At 41.6% G+C, this 22246-nt stretch overlaps 1 protein-coding gene, 1 non-coding gene and 1 pseudogene across 8 annotated transcripts in view; all 3 read left to right on the top strand.

Moving 5' to 3' along the window:
- TEX14 (testis expressed 14, intercellular bridge forming factor) overlaps positions 1 to 22246 on the top strand; it is a 122159-nt gene that overhangs the window by 40830 nt on the left and 59083 nt on the right. For all 7 annotated transcript variants that reach the window (XM_049637764.1, XM_049637761.1, XM_049637758.1 and 4 more), the window contains exon 3: positions 16367 to 16481. In XM_049637764.1, the coding sequence (XP_049493721.1) occupies positions 16367 to 16481 (115 nt within the window). The remainder of the gene's footprint in view (positions 1 to 16366; positions 16482 to 22246) is intronic.
- Positions 3362 to 3516, top strand: LOC125927766 (uncharacterized; annotated as a pseudogene).
- On the top strand, positions 15398 to 15612 carry LOC125927763 (small nucleolar RNA U3). The gene has a single exon (XR_007459442.1). It is a non-coding gene; the product is annotated as a small nucleolar RNA U3 (small nucleolar RNA).

Below are 22246 nucleotides of genomic sequence, written 5' to 3'. Positions count from 1 at the left end.
GCCCGATGCGGGGCTCTAACCCACAAACCGCCAGATCATGACCTGAGCCCAAGTCGGACACTTAACCGACTGAGCCACCCAGGTCCCCCGAGCGTCTGACTCTTGATATTAGCTCAGGTCGTGATCTCATACGTGGGATTGAGCCCAAGTCAGGCTTCATGTTAGGTTTGGAGCCTGCTTGGGATTCTCTCTCTCCCTCCCTCTCTCTCTGTCCCTCCCCCACTCATTCTCTCTCTCTGTCCTTCTCTCTCTCTCTCTCTCTCAAAATAAACTTTAAAAAAGAAAAGAAGAGAAAGAAAGAAACAGCACCTCCTGAGGGTGTACCTCCTTTCTTTTCCTGGCGTTGAAGCTTTGAGATTGCTTCCTGGTTTTGGAAGTACCTCCCCAGATCACAGTTAATTTCTCTTTCTTCCACTCTAGCTATGTACCATGTAGTTCCTCCTTGATTTTCTCCTTTTGGATCTACAGTGACTAGGCTTTTACTGTGAGCCGTAAATTAGTTCTTGGTCATCTTTACAGGTTGGGGGCTATGAGGGAAGTATATGCTCTGGAGTTGGCTCCTTGGTTTGTTATTTTCTAGCTGTGGGTTCTTGGGAAGTTTTTAAAAATTTTTTTAAAGATTTTTTTTTTTTAGTTTATTTAATTTTGAGAGAGACAGAGTGCGAGCAGGGGAGGGGCAGAGAGAGAGAGAGGGAGACACAGAATCCAAAACAGGCTCTAGGCTCTGAACTGTCAGCAGTATTCATGAACTGTGAGATCATCACCTGAGCTGAAGTCAGACACTTGACTGAGCCACCCAGGCCCTGGGAAGTTTCTTAACCTCAGTCTTTCCCTCTAACTTAGGTAGATATAGTAGTAATAGCATCAATACGTGGGATTCTTGTAAAGGTAAATTAGATAAAGCAAGTGGAGTAGAATACTCCCCCCATTCTAAAAAAGCCCCTCCCTGAGATGAGAAATCCCTGTTTCTTCCCCAGTCTTTCCTATTATCAGCACCATGCACCAAGTTGTTCCAGGCACAAACCAACTTGTCACCTTTGAAACCTTTTTTCCTTCACCCATCAGTGTGTCCATCAATGTGTTCTATTGATTCAACTTCCAGAACAGGTCAAGTTTCTCCTTCCAAATGCAAGCCATGATGATGACTCCAATAGACACCTGAGGCAGTGGCCTCAGAACTAGTCCCCACAGCTTTAAACTTCTCAGTGGCTTTCTGTCACACTTAAAATCCAGACTCCCCTGGCCTTGCCCTTGCCTAGAAAACCTCCCCTCTCCCTCATACCCGTATGCTCTCTAGCTACCCTCAAGTTGCTGGAACGTACCACTTTGTTCCCTTCTTTGAATCTTTTTACATTAGTTATTTTTTCTGTTTAAATGTAACGTCCAAAGAGAGGCTTCTTTGACTACCCAAATTTAAAGTAGCCACCAATCTCTCTGTTTCAACACTTAAAAAATTCTCAGCATGCCTCATTATCTGACATCCTCTCTCCCTCACTAGAGTGTAAGCTCAGTGTGAGAGTAGGGACCTTTACTCACCTCCATACCTCTGTATATCCAATTCCTAGAATAGTACTTTAGCACATAGAAAAGTGGAATAATGGTTAAGGTAACCTCTGCTATTTAAGAGCTGTGTGACCTTTGGCAAGTTACCTAATCTTTCTGTGTCTGTTTCTCCATCCATAAAACTGGGATGACTAACAATTAATTGCATTTATCTAATATGCAAAGCACTGAGAACGATGCTTGGTACCTGGCAAGCCCTCAATAAATAGTAGCTAGTATTATCAAGAGTTGGCACTCAAATTGTAGCTGGCGCCCAGGAGTGTAAGGGGTGCAAGAGCACCTGGGTCTGTGGTTCCCAAATAGACCAGCTTAGCCATTTGCCACTGACAAAACCCAAAGGCAGAGAAGCGAATGGAGGTGAAACAAGAAAGGAATCTATTTCAGTGAGGCCCACACCGGGAAGACAGCAGGCTAGTGTGTGAGACTGTCTCCAAAATGTCCCAAATCCTTCCAGGTTTATATAAGGAAAATGTGGGGTAAAGGTGGGTGGGCACATGTAGGTAGGCAGTGAAGGTTAAATCGATAATTGTCTTGAAGTTAACCCCAGGTAGGGTCTTGCTGGCTCAGGGAAGTCCTTGTTGCTTGAGGGAGTAGTTTTGGTTCCCAACAGGTTATGCTTTTTCTGCAGGATCTTTGCCTGAGTTAAGAGATAAGCTAGAAAGAAAAGCTTAGGGGAGCCTTTGTGGCTCACTGAGTTAAGCACCTGACTCTTGATTTCGGCTCAGGTCATGGTCTCACAGTTTGTGCGTTTGAGCCCCACATAGGGCTCTGCACTGTCCCGTGGAGCCTGCTTGGAATTCTCTGTCTCTCCCTCTCTCTCTGCCCCTCCCTGCCATCTCAGAATAAATAAAAATTAAAAAAAAAAAACTTGAGAAAAAAACTTTAATCAGTTAGAAAGTTTGAGGTCATAGGTGTCTGGCTGGCTCAGTCAGTAGAGCATGCAATTCTTGATCTCAGGGTTATGAGTTTAAGCCCCACACTGGGCATAGAGCTTACTTAAAAAATACGTACATACGTACTCAAAAAGTGTGAATAGGTAGTGCAAACATATGGCACAAAACCCAAAAGGTTTTGTTTTTCGGCACTGGTTCTCAGCTACCTGGTTCCCCTCCCTGCCACAGTCATAGTGCCCTGTCTCTAATTTACCAGTATTTGAAAGTCAAACTCTTAGGACAGCTGTTTCATGCAACTGCTAAAATTTACTGATCACTCCAAACAGCTTGCTTCTCACTAACAAAGGCCAAGGCCTACCATTTCCTTTAGCTTTCGGTGTGGGTGAGGCTGCTTTAACAGAACGGGAATGTTTCCTCAGCTTTAAAGATTCAGGCTGTGATTGGCTGGCATTCAGTATTATGTTAATTAAGCCATTAAATATAGGCCATTAAATATATTTTTTAAGATCTTACGTTTCCACTTAAAACACTATCATTTTTAAGTGATAGTATTTGAAAGATTGCATTACAAAACATTTCTCTCTTTTTTTTAATTTTTTAAAAATATTTTTATTTATTTTTGAGACAGAGACAAAGCATGAGCAGGAGAGGAGCAGAGAGAGAGGGAGACACAGAATCTGAAGTAGGCGCCAGGCTCCGAGCTGTCAGCACAGAGCCTGACGTGGGGCTCCAATTCACAAACTGCAAGATCATGACCTGAGCCGAAGTAGGACACTCAACCGACTGAGCCACCCAGGCGGCCCTACCTCTTTCTCTTTTTAGAGTAGAATCAGAAATGGGGCAAATACCTTGCCATCAGTCCAAAGTGCATGGCAGCCATAGACCCAGCAAAGGTGGGGAGCTGAAAGTTAAAACTAGTTTGTTACTAGAGAAGTTTCTCTGAACGTGTAGAGTACTTGAAGCCACGAGGAGGAGATGCAGTGTCCCTTCCTGAGCGTGAAGTGATGATCGTTCTTCTCCTCTTGGGAGAGGAAGAGGGAAGGGACACCGTCTGAGTGGTTTTTCTCTTCCTCTTTTGTGTATGTTAATCTTGCTGGGTAGCTAGTGACTTATTTGTTTGGAGCTTTGTGGCATTTTACTTTCAGTCTGTGTTTTTTTTGTTTTTTTGCATGTGGGGGTTTTTTTCTTAAAAAAAAAAAAAACATGTTAGGTGTTTGGGGCACCTGGGTGGCTCAGTTAATCATCTGTTGGTTTTGGCTCAGGTCATGATCTCACACATGGTGAGTTATAGCCCTACGTCAGGCCCTACTTCCCTCTCTCTGTGCCTCTCTCCTGCTTGTGCTGTTTCTGTCTCTCTCAAAATAAGTAAATAAATTTAAAAAAATGTTGTGTTTATTTTTGAGTGTGGGGGAGAGACAGGGAGACAGAATATCCAAACTGGGCTCTGCACTGATAGCAGAGAGCTAATTGGGGGCTCCAGATTGGAGCTGAAGTCAGCTGTTTAACTGACTGAGCCACCCAGGTGCCCCTGTTTTTTGTTTTTTGTTTTTTTTCCTTATTCAAATAGCTCATTGAGTGTAGTTTGAGCTTTTTATGCTGTTTGAGTTTGGGCCTTGTTTGTGTTTTGAGCAATGGCATATCATCTTAAGTTGTTCCTTTTTTTTTATTGTTTTTGTTGAATGAATGAATGAATGAATGCATGCATGAATGCATGAATGAATGAAGAAAGGGAGGGAGAAGAATTAAAGATGCTTTCTCACTGACCGTATTCCCATTCCTTTTCCATCTTTATTTTTACATGCTCCACCAAATGCCCAGGTGAATGTGAGTATAATCACATCCCCGCCTAAATACTTTGGTCATTTCCAGGTAAAACTATTTACACCCACTCTCAGCATCATTGCACTGGACTTTGTTCAGAGCTCCAGGGTTCTCATGCTTACAGATTTTGAGAGAGAGAGAGATGAATGCTTTGGTGCAGCACCTCTACTGTTAACAACTGGGAAAGAGGACCCAGGAGTTTCTACTGCCTTGAGAGATGAAAAAGGTAGTCACAGTCCCTGGGAGCTGAAGTCTTAGGCTCAAAGTCTGAAAAATCTCTCCTTTAAGAAGCAGACAACTCAGGAACTGCAAAGTCAGCAAGCCTAATTTCAGACTACCTAGAGTTAAAATTGACTCCTTTTTATTGCTCGGTTTTATGTAAATCAATGAACTCTTACCACACATTCCTGACTCTTCAGAACACTTTCAATACATGTTTTTTGTCAAATTTATAATCTGTTGGTTTCAATATTTTCTTGATAATTCTCCACTGTTCTGCTCCAAGCTGTACCACTGTCTCTCTAGCACAACTTGAACCCCTGGTTTTCTTAGCCACCATTTTGGGAATTCCCATGGCTGGATTACAGCTCATCTTTTCTGGATTCCATTTCTCTATCTTAGTCCATTCTTACATTTAACTAAACACAGAAAAAGAGTGCACTGAACATACTTACTTTGAAATATGAAAAAAAAAAAGAAATATGAAAATCTGAAAAGTGTTTTTTCCTCCCATCCTCATACATTTAAAAAATTTTTTTTCAATGTTTATTTATTTTTGAGAGAGAGAGAAAGAGAGCACAAGCTGGGGAGGAGCAGAGATAGAGGGAGACACAGAATCCAAAGCAGGCTCCAAACAGCTCTGAGCTGTCAGCACAGAGACCAAGGCGGGGCCCGAACTCACGAACCCTGAGATCACGACCTGAACCGAAGTCAGATGCTCAACCAGCTGAGCCACCCAGGTGCCCCTCTCTCATCCTCATATTTGGTTGACAGTTTGGAAGGCACAAAATTCTAGGTTGAAATAATTTTCCTCTAGAATTTGAAGCTATTTTTTCATTGTCTCTTAGCTTTCAGTCTTGTTATTGAGAACCCTGATGCCGTTCAGATTACTGATTTTTTTTTTTTTTTTTTTTTTTTTTTTTTTTTATATGAAGTGGTCTCCTACTCACTCTGAAGAATTTTAGTTCTCTTTGTCCCTGGTCTTCTGAAATGTCATGATGATGTTTCAGCATAGATCTGTTTATCTTCATTGTGATGTGTTACTTAGGGAGGTCTTTGAACCTGGACACTCATGTTTTTAAGTCCTTAAAAATGTCATAAAATTCTTGGGGTGCCTGGGTGGCTTAGTCAGTTAAGCATCTGACTCTTCGGCTCAAGTCATGATCTCACGGTTTGTGAATTTGAGTCCTGCATCCGGGTCTATGCTTACAGCACGGGGCCGGCCTGGAATTCTGTCTCCCTCTTTCTCTGCCCCTACCCCGATTGCTCTTTGTCTCTCTCTCAAAATAAGTTTAAAAAATAAACTTAAGAAAATATATATAGAAAATTTTCATAAAATTCTTTTTTTTTTATTGCCAAAACTTTAGACAGTGGATTCTATACTTTTTTTTAAAGTTTTATTTATTTTGAGAGAGCGAGAAAGAGAGAGCATGTGCATGCTCATGCATGAGCAGGGGAGAGGCAGAGAGAGAGAGAGAGAGAGAGAGGAGCCCAACTGAGGGGCCAGACTCACAAACCATGAGATCATGACCTGAGCCAAAATCAAGAGTCAAACGCTTAACCGACTGAGCCACCCAAGCGCCCTTTGGATTCTATACTTTAATCGATCATTATATTGCTTATTGCTTTTTACCACACTTTAATTGTTGTGTATGTGTCACCACACTATAAGCTTCCTCACTGTAAGCACTGTATTAGAATCTTTTATTTTTAAGTTTTTAATCCCAGTTAACATACAGTGTTACATTAGTTTCAGGGGTATAATGTAGTCTTTCCACAATGCCATACATCACCCTGTTTTCATCATAAGAAGTGCACCTCTTGATCCCCATCACCTATTTTGCCCCACCCTTCTTCCCTCTGGTAACCATCAGGTTGTTCTTTATAGTTAAGAGTCTGTTTCTTGGTTTATCTCTCTCATTTTTTCTCCTTTGCTCATTTTTTTTTAAGTTTATTTATTTTGAGAGAGAGAGCACGAGAGTATGAACGAGAGAGAGAGAATCCCAAACAGGTTCCATGCTTTCAGCGAAGTCCGATGTGGGGCTAGAACTCACAAACCCTGAGATCATGACCTGAGCCGAACCTAGAGTTGGATGTTCAACTGAGTGAGCCACCCAGGCACCCTCACTTGTTTTGCTTCTTAAATTCCACCTATGAGTGAAAACATATGGTATTTGTCTTTCTCTGACTGACTTATTTTGCTTAGCATTATACTCTTTAGCTCCATCCATGCTGTTGCAAATGGCAAAGTTTCATTCTTTTTTATGACTGAATAATATTCCATTGTGTATATACTACATCTTTGGTTGTTTTTTGAGAGAGTGTGCAAGTGGGAGAGAGGGGCAGAGGGAAAGAGAGTCTTTTTTTTTTTTTTTTTTAACATTTATTTAGTTTTTGAGAGGCAGAATGTGAGCAGGGGAGGGGCAGAGAGAGGGAGTCACAGAATCCAAAGCAGGTTCTAGGCTCTGAGCTGTCAGCACAGAGCCCAACACAGGGCTCAAGCTCACGAATTGCGAGATCATGACCTGAGCCGAAGTCAGAAGCTTAACTGACTGAGCCACCCAGGCGCCCCAGGAGAGAGTCTTAAGCAGGCTCCATGCTCAGTGTGGAGCTTGATGTGGGGCTCAGTCCCACGGCCCAGGGATCATGACCTGAGCTGAAATCAAGAGTTGGACACTCAATGGACTGAGCCACCCAGGCAACCCAGGAGCTTCTCTTTGAAAAGAAAAAAAATCAATAAAGTTGATAAACCTCTAGCCAGATTTTTCAAGAAAAAAAAAGGGGGAAAGGATTCAAATAAATAAAATCACAAACGAGAGAGGAGAAATAACAACCAACATCACAGAAATACAAACAATTATAAGAGAATATTATGAAAAACTATATGCCAACAAATTGGACAACCTAGAAGAAATGGATAAATTCCTAGAAATATATAAACTACCAAACTAAAACAAGAAGAAATAGAAAATTTGAACAGACTGATAACCAGCAAAGAAATTGAATCAGTAATCTCAAAACTCCTAACAGGGGTGCCTGGCTGGCTCAGTCAGTAGAGCATGCAACTCTTGATCTTGAGGTTGTGAGTTTGAATCCCATGTTGGGTGTAGAGATTACTTAAAAATAAAATTTAAAAAATGTTTATTTATTTATTTTGAGAGAGAGTGTGCCATATGAGTGAACGAGGGAGGGGCAGAGAGAGAGAGAGAATCCCAACCAGTCTCCTCACTGTCAGCACAGAGCCCAATGTGGGGCTCTTTGAGGGAGAGAATGAGAGCACACACGTGAGCTTGGAAGGGACAGAGAGAGAGGGAGAGAGAGAATCCCAAGCAGGCTCAGCACTGTCTGTGCAGAGCCCGAGGTGGGGCTGTATCTCACCAAGTGTGAGACCATGACCTGAGCCCAAATCAAGAGTCTGACACTTAACTGACTGAGCCATGTGGACACCCCCTTAAAAATAAAATTTTTAGGGGCGCCTGGGTGGCGCAGTCGGTTAAGCGTCCGACTTCAGCCAGGTCACGATCTCGCGGTCTGTGAGTTCGAGCCCCGCGTCAGGCTCTGGGCTGATGGCTCGGAGCCTGGAGCCTGTTTCCGATTCTGTGTCTCCCTCTCTCTGCCCCTCCCCCGTTCATGCTCTGTCTCTCTCTGTCCCAAAAATAAATAAAAAACGTTGAAAAAAAAAATAAAATAAAATTTTTAAAAAACAAACAAACAAACAAACAGAAACTCCCAACAAACAAAAGTCCAGGACCAGATCGCTTCACAGGCAAATTCTACCAAACATTTAAAGAAGAGTTAGTACCTTTTCTCTTCAAACTATTCCAAAAAATAGAAAACGAAGGAAAAGTTCCAAATTCTTTCTGAGGCCAGCATTATCCTGATACCAAAACCAGATAAAGACACCAGTATCCTGATGAGCATATATGCAAAAATCCTCAATAAGATACTAGCAACCGAAATCAACAATACATTAAAAAAATCATGCACCATGATCAAGTGGGATTTATTCCTGGGTTGCAAGGGTGGTTCAATATTCGCAAGTCAATCAAGTTGATACATCACATCAATAGGAGAAAGGACAAGAACCATATGATCATGTCAGTAGATGCAGAAAAAGCATTTAACAAAGTACAACATCTATTCATGATAAAAACCTTCAATGGGACACCTGGCTGACTCAGTCAGTGGAGCAAGTGACTCAATTTCAAGACCCATGTTGGGGCGTAGAGCCTACTGAATTAAAAAAAAAAAAACACCCTTAAGAAAATAGGTTTAGAGGGAACATATGAAAAACCCACAGCCAACATCATACTCAGTGGGGAAAAACTGAGCTTTTCCCCTAAGGTTAGGAACAAGACGAGGATGTCCAATCTCACCACTTCTATTCAACATAGTATTGGAAATCCTAGCCACAGCAATCAGACAACAAAAATAAATAAGTAAAACATGCACTATTTGCAGGTGATGATACTATATACAGAAAACCTGAAATACTCCACCTAAAAACCACTGGAACTCATAAACAAATTCAGTAAAGTTGCAGGATACAAAATCAGTGTACAGAAATATGTTGCATTTCTACATGCCAATAATGAAGCAGCAGAGAGAAATTAATAAAACAATCTCATTTCTAATTGCACCAAAAGTAATAAAATACCTAGGAATAAACTTAACCAGTGAGTGATAGCTCTTTACAAGTTAAAAAGAACAGCCATTTAAAGTAGTTTTAAATGTGCTTCTGATATTTTCTTAAGATGATTTTTTCTTTTCTTTTTTTTGCCTTTCAGTGTTATGATTTATTTCTTTTAACTATTTTCTCAGCCAAATACAATTTTATTTATTTATTTATTTATTTTATTTTATTAAATTTTTTTTAAAAACTTTTTTTTTTTTTTTTTAGTTTATTTAAGACAGAGTATGAGCATGAGCTGGGGAGGGGCACAGAGAGAGGGAGACACAGAATCCGAAGCAGGCTTCAGGCTCCAAGCTGTCAGCACAGAGCCTGACGCGGGGCTCGAACTCACAAACTGTGAGATCATGACCTGGGCTGAAGTCGGACGCTCAACCGACTGAGCCACCCAGGTGCCCCTATTTATTTATTTTAATGTTCATTTATTTTTGAGATAGAGACACAGAGTGTAGTGGGGGAGGGGCAGAGAGAGAGGGGAAGACACAGAATCCAAAGCAGGCTCCAGGCTCTGAGCTGTCAGCACAGAGCCCAACACAGGGCTCGAACCCATGAACCATGAGATCATGACCTGAGCCGAAGTTGGACGCTTAACCGACTGAGCCACCCAGGCGCCCCAGGACCACCTGATTTTAGCTTTGATGCTAAAGCTTTTATATTTTCATTTTAGAACTCTTCTTTGATTTTTGAATCTCACTTTTAAATTATTCCAGGTTAATCAGATGTTTTTCCTAACTTCTGCTTTAGGGAACTATTCCTGGTCTACACTGGGGCTGTTAATGCACCATGCTTGTTGCACACTGGAGTAGAAAAATCAACAGTCTCCTAATTCTACTGACTGTTACGTGATATAGTTGTACAAGCAGTCTTCATTTTATTTAATTTTTATTATTATTTATTTATTTGAGAGAGAGAGAGAGAGAGAAGGGGAGGTGCAAAGAGAGAATCCTAAGCAGACTTTGTGCCGTCAGTGCGGAGCCTGACACAGGACTTGAACTCACCAACCAGGAGATCATGACCTGAGCCAAAATCAAGAGTTGGATGCTTAACCGACTAAGCCACCTAGGCACCCCAGCAGTCTTCATTTCTTGTTGGAGGTAGCAATGCCTTTCATAGTGCCCTGTTACACCAAGACGGCAACATATATTCAGCTGATTCAATTCTTAGGCCAGTGAGTAAAGCCACTGCAGTTTCACTTGTTTCTCTGCAGTTTCACTTATTTGTCACTAGCCCTATTTCTGTTCTTAAATCTGGATTATCACTCTTCTGTTCTCACTGTTCCACCTGAGTTCATGGCTATGAGAAGCCACTGCAAACTCTGTTCTTCTCAGGAAATGTGTAGAACATGCTTCCTTTGGTGATCCTTATAAGAATTTTTTTTTTTTAATTAAGTAGGCTTCATTACCAACACGGGGGGCTTGAATTCAAGACCCTGGGATCAAGAGTTGCACACTCTACTAACTGAGCCAGCCAGTTCCCCACCACCCTTAAAAATGTTTTTATTGGGGCACCTGGGTGGTTCAAGTAGACTTTTGGTTTCAGCTGAGATCATGATCTCACAGTTCATGAATTCAAGCCCTGCGTCAGGCTCCATGCCGACAGCACAGAACCTGCTTGGGATTCACTTTCTTCTCCCTCTCTCTGTGTCTCTCTCCAGCTGTCTCTCTGTCAAAATAAATAAATGAACTTTAAAAAATGTTTTTATTACAAAAGTAATGTGAAGTTATTTTAACCAGTGGAATCAAAAGTAGATGGATGGATGCATGGGTAGATGGAAGATAGATGGATAGACATAACTAATCTGCCTTTACAAAAGTGGTATACTATATGCATTCTGAAACTTGCATTTAACATTACATCTTATCCATCTCTAGTCCAATTGATACAGAACTAACTCATCCATTTTAATAATTGCTTAATATTTAACTGTATGTACCATAATTTATTCAGCTATACCCTTTTTGATGGTTATTAAGATTCTTTTTTTACAGTTTGTATCATTGGAGGCAAGCTTTGATAAAATACTTTGTAATATATCTTTACATAATGGGTTTTTAATATTCAAAGTGGGATTTCTGGATCCAGCTTTTAATAGATATTTAATAGATATTGCCATATTGCTTTCCACAAGCATTATAACACTTCATACTCCTAACTGCATTTAGGAAAGTGTCAACTTTCCCACCTCTTCTCCAAGTGTGAATGTTTTCTCATTTTTAAATTTTTTTCAGGCTTCACAGGAAGTTTTATGTTTTTTTCCTCTATTTCAGCCCAGGCACCATTTTATATTGGTTCATGGACTATTGCAGAGTAGAGTGAAATATCTATCCTTCCTATACACCCATTATTTGTTTTATCCTCTCATTCCCTTTACCCTTTATCATCCTACTTCCACCCAAAGCTGTCGAGGTTTCCTGCTCTCAGAAATTAACACTTTCTCTCCCCTTTGTGTTTAACGCCATGGACAGCACTGTTTGGTTACTAAAGGCTTCTGTAATACTGAGCAGCAAGGCTGAGGAATTAGGATGAGAGGAAGACAATATGTTGCAGTGCAGGGACTTTGGAGCCAGATTGTTTTGTGATCCCTGGAAAATTGCTGAACCTCTCTAAACCTTGTTTTTTCAATCCATAAAACAGTGATAATGGTATCTTCCTCCCATTGTACTGTTGTGAGGATCGAGTTAGAATGGTGTCTGGCACACATGGTTATTAATATCAGGTCTTGGGGCGCCTGGGTGGCTCAGTTGGTTAAGCGTCTGCCTTCAGCTCAGGTCATGATCTCAGGGTTCGTGAGTTCAGGTCCTGCATTAGGCTGTATGCTGACAGCTCAGAGCCTGAGGTCTGCTTTGGATTCTGTATCTCCCTCTCTCTCTCTCTGCCCTTTCCCTGTCCATGCTCTCTCTCTCTCACTCTCTGTTTCTCTCAAAAATACATAAACATTAAATAAAAAAAGTTAAAAAAATAATATCAGGTCTTGCTTCCTAGGAGGCCCAGAAATTAGGTCACTGACCCATCTGGAGGCCCCAGGCTAAAAAAGTTGTCATTAGGACTTCAACACTTGAACCCAGGTCTTTTGACCTTTTTAGTCAGTCTTTGTGAAAGCTGCCTTTGGCCACTTGTTGGGGGGGTTACTTTGGTCACCTTTATATCAGTCCCAACATGGCTACAGTGGGACTGGCCTGAAATAAATATTTGTTGAATGAATGAATTAATGAGTAAATGAATAAATGTTTTCTACTAGGAAATCACCGAAAAGCCGTTGTTTGTGTAAGTTGTGGGGACACTGGTTTTCAACCTACTTTTCTCTGCAGCTATCTGTATATTTTCAAGACTTTGTTGCTCATTGCCTCCCTAAGTGTTTCTCTAAGCCTTTAGAGGCCCTGGTTGGTTTAATTTGTTACTTCATGAACCCCAGGGATTAACCAGTCTGCTTCCCTAAACTGTAGTTCCTTCCTGTCAAGAATTATGAATAGTCTGCAGTTTTACAAATTAGCCTGCTACAGGTTTATCAATTCAGGCAGCAAACATGAGATTCCTGGGTAGAGAATTGAATGATAATTTATTACTCATAGCAGCAGCAATAGCTAGACTTTTAGTTTTTTTTGGTCCTGGTTCCTCAGGCCCTAATTCCCTCAGAGCCATGCAAAGAGCTATATAATATTGCACACGTAGTGGGTTGCTTTACAGCAGAAGTATCCTGAGCTTGGGGAATCCAAATCTTCTATAATAGACAGTATGCCCTTTGCTCCACAAAGAGCCATTATCTTTATTACACTGGGCAGTAAGCATGCCTGCACTTTGCTCTAAAGGAGATACTGTATCTTCCGAAGTTTGGTATACAGACATCTTCATAAAGATAGTCTGGGGAGCCTTGGCTCACTCATGGGTAGAGCATGTGACTCTCAATCTCAGGGTCATGAGTTCAAGCCCCACGTTGGGCATGGAGCCTACTTTAAAAAAAGTCTAGAACACAGGGTAGTTAGTGCCTCACTCTCATGACATGTAGACACAGGAGCCATCCACGGAGAATGTGGGAGAATTGTCTTCCCACATTGTTCTTTGCTGCTCTTCTCTACCCTTAGGCTTGCTTTTGTTGGTCAGATAAGTTTACTTGGCACCAAAGGACTAATTTGGCAGTTTCTGCCCTCAAGGTTAGGGGAGAAGGTTTGGTAAAGAAGACAGACATGGCACAAATACTTGTAACACAGTGAGACCTGAGCAATAAGAAATATGAACCCCACTAGTACTGCTCTCACCAAGAACATTGATCCTTCTTACTAGATTTCTCCAGCTCTGATGCTGTTGACTGATCCTCCTTATCTCCCTGGAGCATCTGGGTGGCTCAGTCATTTGAGGGCTCAGATCATAATCTCATAATTCCTGAGTTCCAGCCCCATATTGGGCTTTGCATTGCCTGTGTGGAGCCTGCTTGGGATTCTCTCTCTCGCCCCCTCTTTCTCTCTCTCAAAATAAATAAATAAGCTTTTTAAAAAAGTTAAATGAAACTCTTATTTCCCTTGTCACTGTGACCCACTTGTTCTAGGTTTTCTCTTACCTCTTTTGGTTTCCTTCTCCCTACTTTTTGGCTTTGTCCTCTCGGCTTGCCCCTTAGATGTTAGTGGGCCTCAGGGCTCCATACTCAACTCTTTGTTATTTAGGTAGGATATTTTGTGACTCATTTTCACCCATGGCTTAAAATGGCCAATTACAATGTTTACAACCCCTATCTTGCCCAGTTCTCTGCACTGACACCTTTGCTTGGATTCATTATTCGATACTAGGTGTTTGGGATATTGTTGGTATACAAGGGCAGTTCATAGTCTCTGCTCTTCTGAGACACAGTCTTGTGCAAAGAGCAGGCATTAATCAAAGAAACACACAGAGAAGATGTTTGATGTAGTTAAGGAGGTCAGGGAAGGGTGCCCTTAGAGGACACTTGGACAGATGTCTTAATGATGAATTGAAGTTAAGTTGAGAAGGGGTTTGGAGAGAATTCCTGTAAGAGAACAGCTTGTGCAAAGGCTCTGTGGCAGAAGGTAAAATGGTGAGCCTAGAGCTGTTAAGTTCAGTATGGCTGAAGTGAGAGGGAATTTGGTGCAAAATAAGGCTGGAGAGCTGATTGTGGGCCAGACCGTGAACGGCCTAGTAAGCTATGTGTATTGTCCTTAGCCCAAGAGCTGAGAGCTCCTGAAACTTTAAGCAGGAGAATTAATGTATTGTGTTTATTTAAACACAACTTTTATGTAAATAAAAATTCCTTCATTTGTTAAAAAAAAATCTCCAAAAGAACATTTATGTCTGGTATTTTGACATAATAATCACAGGATTAAGTTTAAAAACAGGGAGTGGTAGGGCGCCTGGGTGGGTCAGCCTGATAAGCCTCCCATTTAGGTCATGATCTCACGGTTATGAGTTCCAGCTGCATGGGGTCTCTGCTGTCAGCACGGAGCCCACTTAAGATTTTCAGTCCCCTGTCTTTGCCCCTCCTCAGTTTACACTGTCTCTCAAAAATAAATAAACATCGGGGCGCCTGGGTGGCTCGGTCGGTTGGGCCTCCGACTTCGGCTCAGGTCATGATCTCCCAGTCCGTGGGTTCGAGCCCCGAGTCAGGCTCTGTGCTGACCGCTCTGAGCCTGGAGCCTGTTTCAGATTCTGTGTCTCCCTCTCTCTCTCTGCCCCTCCCCCATTCATGCTCTCTCTCTGTCTCAAAAATAAACGTTAAAAAAAAAATTAAAAAAAAAATAAATAAACATCAAAAAATAAAAAATAAAAACGGAGTGCTTTGCAAATGCAAGTCTTTGGCTTTGGGCTTAAGTTTCATCATCTACTTCTTAACATATTTCTCGCAAAAAGATTCCTCACTTACACGGTTGGTCTAAACTGAGGCGCATCCTGGACTTCCGGCGCGCTTTGTAGTCGTCATCATTCACTTAAACCTGACGCTGCGGCAACGGGGGTGGAGGTTGCAAAAAAATGGCGTGTGATTGGCTGCTTATCAAATGTATGGTAATCAAAGTGATGACTTGAAATGTCTTCTGAAATGCAGTTTATTTAAAAACGCTTTGTCGAACTTTGGTAATGAATAATTCTTTGGTAAACACATACCAGTGTACACCTGAAAAATTATTGACGTTTAAATAAAGAAAAAAAACTTCACCATCAGTGTAATGTAGGTGGGTTTCTTTCACTCTGGAAAATTGGGTTGCTTATCGTTAAGACTATACTTTCAGGGATCATTTCTATAGTTTGTTACTAGAGAAGTTTCTCTGAATGTGTAGAGTACCCGAAACCACGAGGAGGAAGTGAAGTGTTCTCTCCTGAGCGTGAAGCTGGCTTTTGGTGCTGTCGTTACAGTTGCTGATTGCTATTGATGATCGTTCTTTCTCTCCTTTTGGGAGAGTAAGAGGGAGAGAGCACAGTCTGAGTGGTTTTGTTTTCTTTCAATCGCTATAGGTTAGGAGGCTTTTATGGCAAGTTAAGGCTCTGGGACGTTTGGGGCTGTTGTGTTTTAAGAGCTTAGTCGGTTTGGGCATAGTTTGTAGTGTTGTGTTTTGGTACGTACTTTTTAGTGGTTGTGTTTATTTTCTATTAGCTGGTGTTTTTTCGCTTGGGTTTTTTTTTTTTTTTTCTTTGACTTTTCTTGAGTGTGAAGCTAGTTTTGTAGGGTTTAGCGCTGGTTTGTGTGTTTTTGAACCAACTAGGTTGTCAGTCACGGGACTTGATAGTAACTTAAACCCCCATTTCTTAGTAAGAAAGGGAAAGCACAGGTGCGGGAGACTGGGAGCTGATAGTAACTTAAACCCGTCTCTTAGTAAGAAAGGGAGAGCACAGGTGCGGGAGACTGGGAGGCTACGGAGAGAATCTGAAGTAGGCTCCACAAGAGTCAGATGCTCAAATTATTTGGGCACCACCCAGGTGCTCCATAACCTGGAAATAATTTTAATTGGGCTTTTAGAGTGCTGGGGTGGGATGCTTTCATACAACCTTCTGTAAGTAGTATTTTTGATGAATGGAATGCTGGTTGCCTTTAGCTAATTTGTGATTTTTTATGTTTGAAAAAAAGCTTACAGTAGTAAAACATAAAAATGCTGTGTAAGGGAATTAAAATTTTCTCCTGGTAGGAACTTCTCTAGTTTTAGGAGATTTCGTGATGTTTGTATTGACCCTTGCATTTGTTTTGCAGGAATTTATGTTGATGCAGTTAACTCCCTGGGCCAGACTGCACTTTTTGTTGCGGCATTACTAGGCCTTACGAAGGTAGTTGATGTTCTGGTGGATTATGGATCAGATCCAAATCAGTAAGTACAATAACATCGCTGTCTAGAAAATGAGTAGTATGTAGGGGCGCCTGGGTGGCGCAGTCGGTTAAGCGTCCGGCTTCAGCCAGGTCACGATCTCGCGGTCCGTGAGTTCGAGCCCCGCGTCAGGCTCTGGGCTGATGGCTCGGAGCCTGGAGCCTGTTTCCGATTCTGTGTCTCCCTCTCTCTCTGCCCCTCCCCCGTTCATGCTCTGTCTCTCTCTGTCCCAAAAATAAATAAAAAACGTTGAAAAAAAAAAATTAAAAAAAAAAAAAAAGAAAATGAGTAGTATGCTTTTATTTAAAAATTTTTTTTAATGATTATTTTTTGAGAGAGAGAGAGCGAGCAGGGAAAGAGTAGAGAGAGGGAGACACAGAAACCAAAGCAGGCTTCAGGCTCTGAGCCATCAGCAGAACAGAGCCTGATGTGGGGCTCGAACTCACGAACCATGAGATCATGACCTGAGCCGAAGTTCAACGCTTAACCGACTGGGCCATCCAGGCAACCCCCCTCCAAAAATTTTTTTAATGTTTATTTTATTTTTGAGAGAGAGGGAGTGAGTGAGTGAGGGAGGGGCAGAGAGTGTAGGAAACACGGAATCTGAAGCAGGCTCCAGGCTCTGAGCTGTCAGCACAGAGCCCAATGTGAGGGCTTGAACGTGAGATCATGTCCTTAGCTTAACCAACTGAGCCACTCAGGTGGCCCAGTAGTATGTTTTTAAAATGAGTTGGGGCATTTATGAAATTATTTGGGAAGATATTAAAAGAGTCTTACTAATTTATATCAGCGAAAAATAGTTGTATTAGCTATGTTGAGACATACTTTTAACTGCTAATAAAAAGCTTTCTAAGCAGTTTTACTAGGCCCAGTGAAATAATTGGATCTTAATTAATTAGTTATTAACAGCACAATTGCCATATTTCCACCCCAGGTTACAATTTGTATGATTCACTTAAGCAGTTTAATATACCCACCAACCAAGTTCTTCTTTAATATACTTGGCATCAGTTTCTCAGGATGACTTGTAATTGTGGTCTAAAAGAATCTGAGTTTAAATTTTTTTTTTTTCAACGTTTTTTTTATTTATTTTTGGGACAGAGAGAGACAGAGCATGAACGGGGGAGGGGCAGAGAGAGAGGGAGACACAGAATTGGAAACAGGCTCCAGGCTCCGAGCCATCAGCCCAGAGCCTGACGTGGGGCTCGAACTCACGGACCGCGAGATCGTGACCTGGCTGAAGTCGGACGCTTAACCGACTGCGCCACCCAGGCGCCCCTAAAAGAATCTGAGTTTAATCGTTGGCCCAACTTATAATATGGTACAGCAGTGTAATGTAATCAATAAGCTACGCTTGAACATCTCTTCTCTGTGTAGCACTTTTGCTTTTCCCAGGGCTTTCCCAGGCACCAGCTCACTTGATCTTTACAACCACCTTCTCAAGAGGGAGGGGACAGTAGGTATTTTTACAGTTCCTATTGGACAGAACCAGAAACAGATTTTGAATACTTACTTGATTCTGGCTGATTTTCACAGGAATTCCAGAATACAATAATAAAAGTCATAAAATAGCATTCCCATCTCACATGAGGAGGCCCTGTTTAATGTACTTTAAAAAGTATTGATGTCAGGGGCGCCTGGGTGGCTCAGTCGGTTGAGTGTCCGACTTCGGCTCAGGTCACGATCTCATGTTTCATGGGTTCAAGCCCCGCATAGGGCTCTGTGCTGACAGCTCAGAGCCAGGAGCCTGCTTCAGATTCTGTCTCCCTTGTTCTCTCCTCCACCCATGATCTCTTTCTTTCTCAAAAATAAATAAACATTTAAAAAAATTATTGATGTCAGAAGATTTGGGGGGGGAGGTTTTGTTTTTTGTTATAAGATTGCTTGCTTAGTGGGAGAAAACTTGGAAGCTTGTTTGTATAACCCAGATATAACTTAATACAGTGAACACTTTGCTGTTTCCTTCTAGACTCACATACACTTTCCTGTCCTGTATTAATGTTTAATTTCAAAGCTCAGGGGCTCAGGGTTTAATTTCAAAGCCTGAGTGGCTCAGTCTGTTAAGTGTCTGATTAGGCTCAGTTCGTGATCTCGCAGTCCATGAGTTCAAGCCCTGTGTGGGGCTTTGTGCTGACAGCTCAGAGCCTGGAGCCTGCTTCAGGTTCTGATTCTTCCTCTCTCTTTCTCTCTCTCTGCCTCTCCCTTGCTCATGCTCATGCTCTGTCTCTGTCTCTCTGTCTCTCTGTCTCTCTGTCTCTCTCTCAAAAATGAGTAAATGTTAAAAAAAATAAAAAATAATAATTTCAAAACTCAGAAAGGAAAGGCTGTCTCACCTGTTTGTAGGTAAGAGCATTGTAGGAGGCCACAGTGGGGAATCCCTGGAGTTCTCAGCAAAAATGCAGTATTTTCCAGTCATCTTCAATTACATCTGTTTTGTGCAGGCTTAGAGTTGGGCTCTTTAAAGATCAAATCATTCAAACATTTAATATTCCAGTTTAGGGAACTGAGGCCCAGAAAATTTAAGTGACTGGCCCATAATGGTGCACTAATGATAGAGATGAGACCAGGAGCCCAGGCCTTAAGAACTCAGTTTGACTTTCCTTTTTTAGAAGTCCCCATAGTACCAGGGGGAGGTAGGAAAGGATGTTGTCAAAGGGAGGAAGGCAAACCACATGGGTTTGTATTTTGTGATAGGACCATTTTCACATTTATCTTCTTCTGATCTTCTGATCAAGGTGAAGGGAAATTTCTGGGGGGAAGTTGTATTCTTAAGTACTCAAAGGAAATGCTGTGGTGGCTGGAGCCTACTGAATGCCCAGGGTCAGATGCCTGTGGGACCAAGTGGAGTCAATGAGTACAGACTCTAAGAAGGGTTAGGAATTTGTTGCTGGGCAGGAAAGGGAGCCAGGGAGACCAGATCTTCCAAATTTCCAAGTGGCTGAAAATTCCAGTTTTTAATGTGAAGTCTCCCAGTATTAAATATTGTCTGTTGTTAGGGCACCTGGGTGGCTCAATCCAACCTTGGCTCAGGTCATGATCTCACAGTGTGAGTTCGAGCCCTGCATCCGGCTCTGTGCTGACAGCTCAGAGCCTGGAGCCTGCTTGGGATTCTGTGTCTCCCTGTCTCTCTGCCCCTCCCCTACTTGTGCTCTGTCTCTCAAAAATAAATAAAATGTAAATATTGTCTGTTGTTTTAAATTCCTTTTTATTATTTATTAATTTTTTTAAAGTTTATTTATTTACATTGAGAGAGTGAACACAAGCTGGGGAGGAGCAGAGAGGAGGAGAGACAGAATCCCAAAGAGGCTCTGTGCCATCAGTGCACAGCCTGATGCAGGGCTTGAACTCATGAACCATGAGAACATGACCTGAGCCAAGATCAAGAGTCAGACGTTTAGCCACCTGTACTACCCAGGCACCCCTTAAATTCTTTTTTACAACATTGTGTGGGCCAAATAAAACATGCTTCTGGGTTAACAAATCAGTCTGCAGGCCTCTAGTTTCATCCTCTAGGAGGATATTATAGTTCCTACAGTTTAGTGTGCCATTGGAGACTGACCCAGAAACAGGAGAGTGTTCACAATGAAATCTCAAGTGTGTACAGGCCAACCTTGTTGGCACCACCTGGGGAACTTGTAAAAAACACACATTCCTGGGCCTCATGCTTGCAGATTCTGACTCAGTCTGGTGTGTTCTTTGACAATCTGTATTTTTGACAAATATCCTAATGGCTCATTAACTAAATTATGGTATACCCACACATTAGAACACTATGCAGCTGTTTAAAATAATTGAGATGTCTTGGGACAACTGGGTGGCTCAGTTGGTTGAGCGTCTGACTCTTGATTTCAGCTCAGGTCATGATCTCATGGTTTGTGAGTGTGAGCTCCACATCAGGTTTTGTTCTGTCAGCTTGGGATTCTGTCTCTTCCTCTCTCTCTGTCCCTCCCTAGCTTTTGCTCACACTCTCATTCTCTCTCAAAATAAATAAAAATTAAAAAAAAAAAAAAAAAAAAGAATTGGAGTGACTTGTATGTTGTCATATGGAAATTTCTCCAAGATACATTAAGTGAAAAAACTTAAATGCAGAACAGTTTATATAGCATATTCTTATTCCTACTTGTATATGCAGAGAACATTTCTTTTTAAAAATTTTTCTTTAAAGTTTATTTATTTGGAGAGAGAGAGAGTATGCGTGTGTGCCAGTGGGGTTGGGGCAGAGAGAAAGGGAGAGAAAGGGTCTGAAACAGAATCTGCAACAGGATCTGCACTGTCAGCATGGAGCCTGGCCCATTCAGTGCTCAATCTCACGAACCTGTGAGATTACTCATAAGCTGAGCCAAAATCAAGGTTGAGGCCTAACTGCTTAATCGACTAAGCCACCCAGGCACCCCTGCAGAGAAAATTTCTGAAAGGATATAAAAACTTGTAACAATAGCTGTCTTTGAGCAAGAGAACTGAGGATCTGGAACTAGGAGACTTTTTTTTCTTTAAAGATTTTATTTATTTATTTATTTATTTATTTATTTATTTATTTATTTAGAGTGCATGTTGGGGAGAAGGGCAGAGGGAGAGAAAGAGAGAATCTCAAGAAGATTTCATGCTCAGCGCAGAGTCTGATGTGGGGTTTGATGCCATAACCGTGAGATCATGACCTAAGCCGAAATCAAGAGTTGGAGGCTTAACCAACTGAGCCACCCAGACGCTCCTAAAGATTTTGTTTTATTTTTTATTTTTCTAAATACTTTGTCTTTCTTTCTTTTTCTTTTTCTTGTTTTTTTTTTTTTTTTTTAGTTCATTTAATTTTGAGAGAGAAAGAGACTGTGAGCAGGGGAGGGATGGGGAGAGAGAGAGAGAGAGAGAGAGAGAGAGACCCCCAAGCAGTCTCAGTGCTGTCAACGCAAGCCCAATGTGGGGCTTGAACCCATGAACTGTGAGATCATGACCTGAGCTGAAATCAAGAGTCAGACACTTAACTGACTGAGCCACCTATGTGCCCCAAGATTTTATTTTTAAGTAATCTGTCTACCTAACATGGGACTCAAACTTACAACCCTGAGATCAAGAATCATATGCTTTACAGACTAAGCCGTCCAGGGAGACTTTTTCTTTTTCCTTTTTTTTTTTTTTTTTTTAATTTTAAAGTAGGCTCCACACCCAGTGTGGGGCTTGAACTCATGACCTCAAGATTCACATCACCTCAAGAGTCCCATGCTCTACTAACTGAGCCAGTCAGGAACTACCACCTTCAGACTCCTTTCTTTCTTCTCAACTTCCTCCTCCGTTTTCATTTTGTTTCTTCTTCTCCTTCTCTTTTCCCTCTGCCTTCTCCTGTTTGTGTTTCTTTTTCACAAGAACCACAGTAAGCTTCCTGTGTGGTCCTAATGTGCAGCCAGGTTAAGAAACCACAGCTATATATCACATATCACTGTATTCTGAACACAATAAATGCCACCCCTTTATGCTTCAGATTGTTAATTGGCTTTGGTGACGTTTTCCTGAGTTGCAGACTTTTTTTGTTAAGTTTATTTATTTATTTTGAGAGAGAGAGAACACAAGCAAGGAAGGGGCAGAGATGGAGAGAATCTCAAGCAGGCTCAGTACCCTCAGCACAGAGCCCCATGTGGGGCTTGAACTCACAAACCATGAGATCATGAATTAAGCCAAAACCAAGAGTCAATACTTAACCAACTGAGCCACCCAGCTGCCCTGTAGATTCTTTTTTTTTTTTAATTTTCTTTTTTTTTTTAATGTTTATTTTTGAGAGA

Source organism: Panthera uncia, chromosome E1, assembly GCF_023721935.1.
Source record: "Panthera uncia isolate 11264 chromosome E1, Puncia_PCG_1.0, whole genome shotgun sequence".
In the NCBI taxonomy this organism is placed as follows: domain Eukaryota; kingdom Metazoa; phylum Chordata; class Mammalia; order Carnivora; family Felidae; genus Panthera; species Panthera uncia.
Note: the sequence above shows the minus strand (reverse complement) of the source record. Positions and strands in the feature narration are given on the sequence as shown.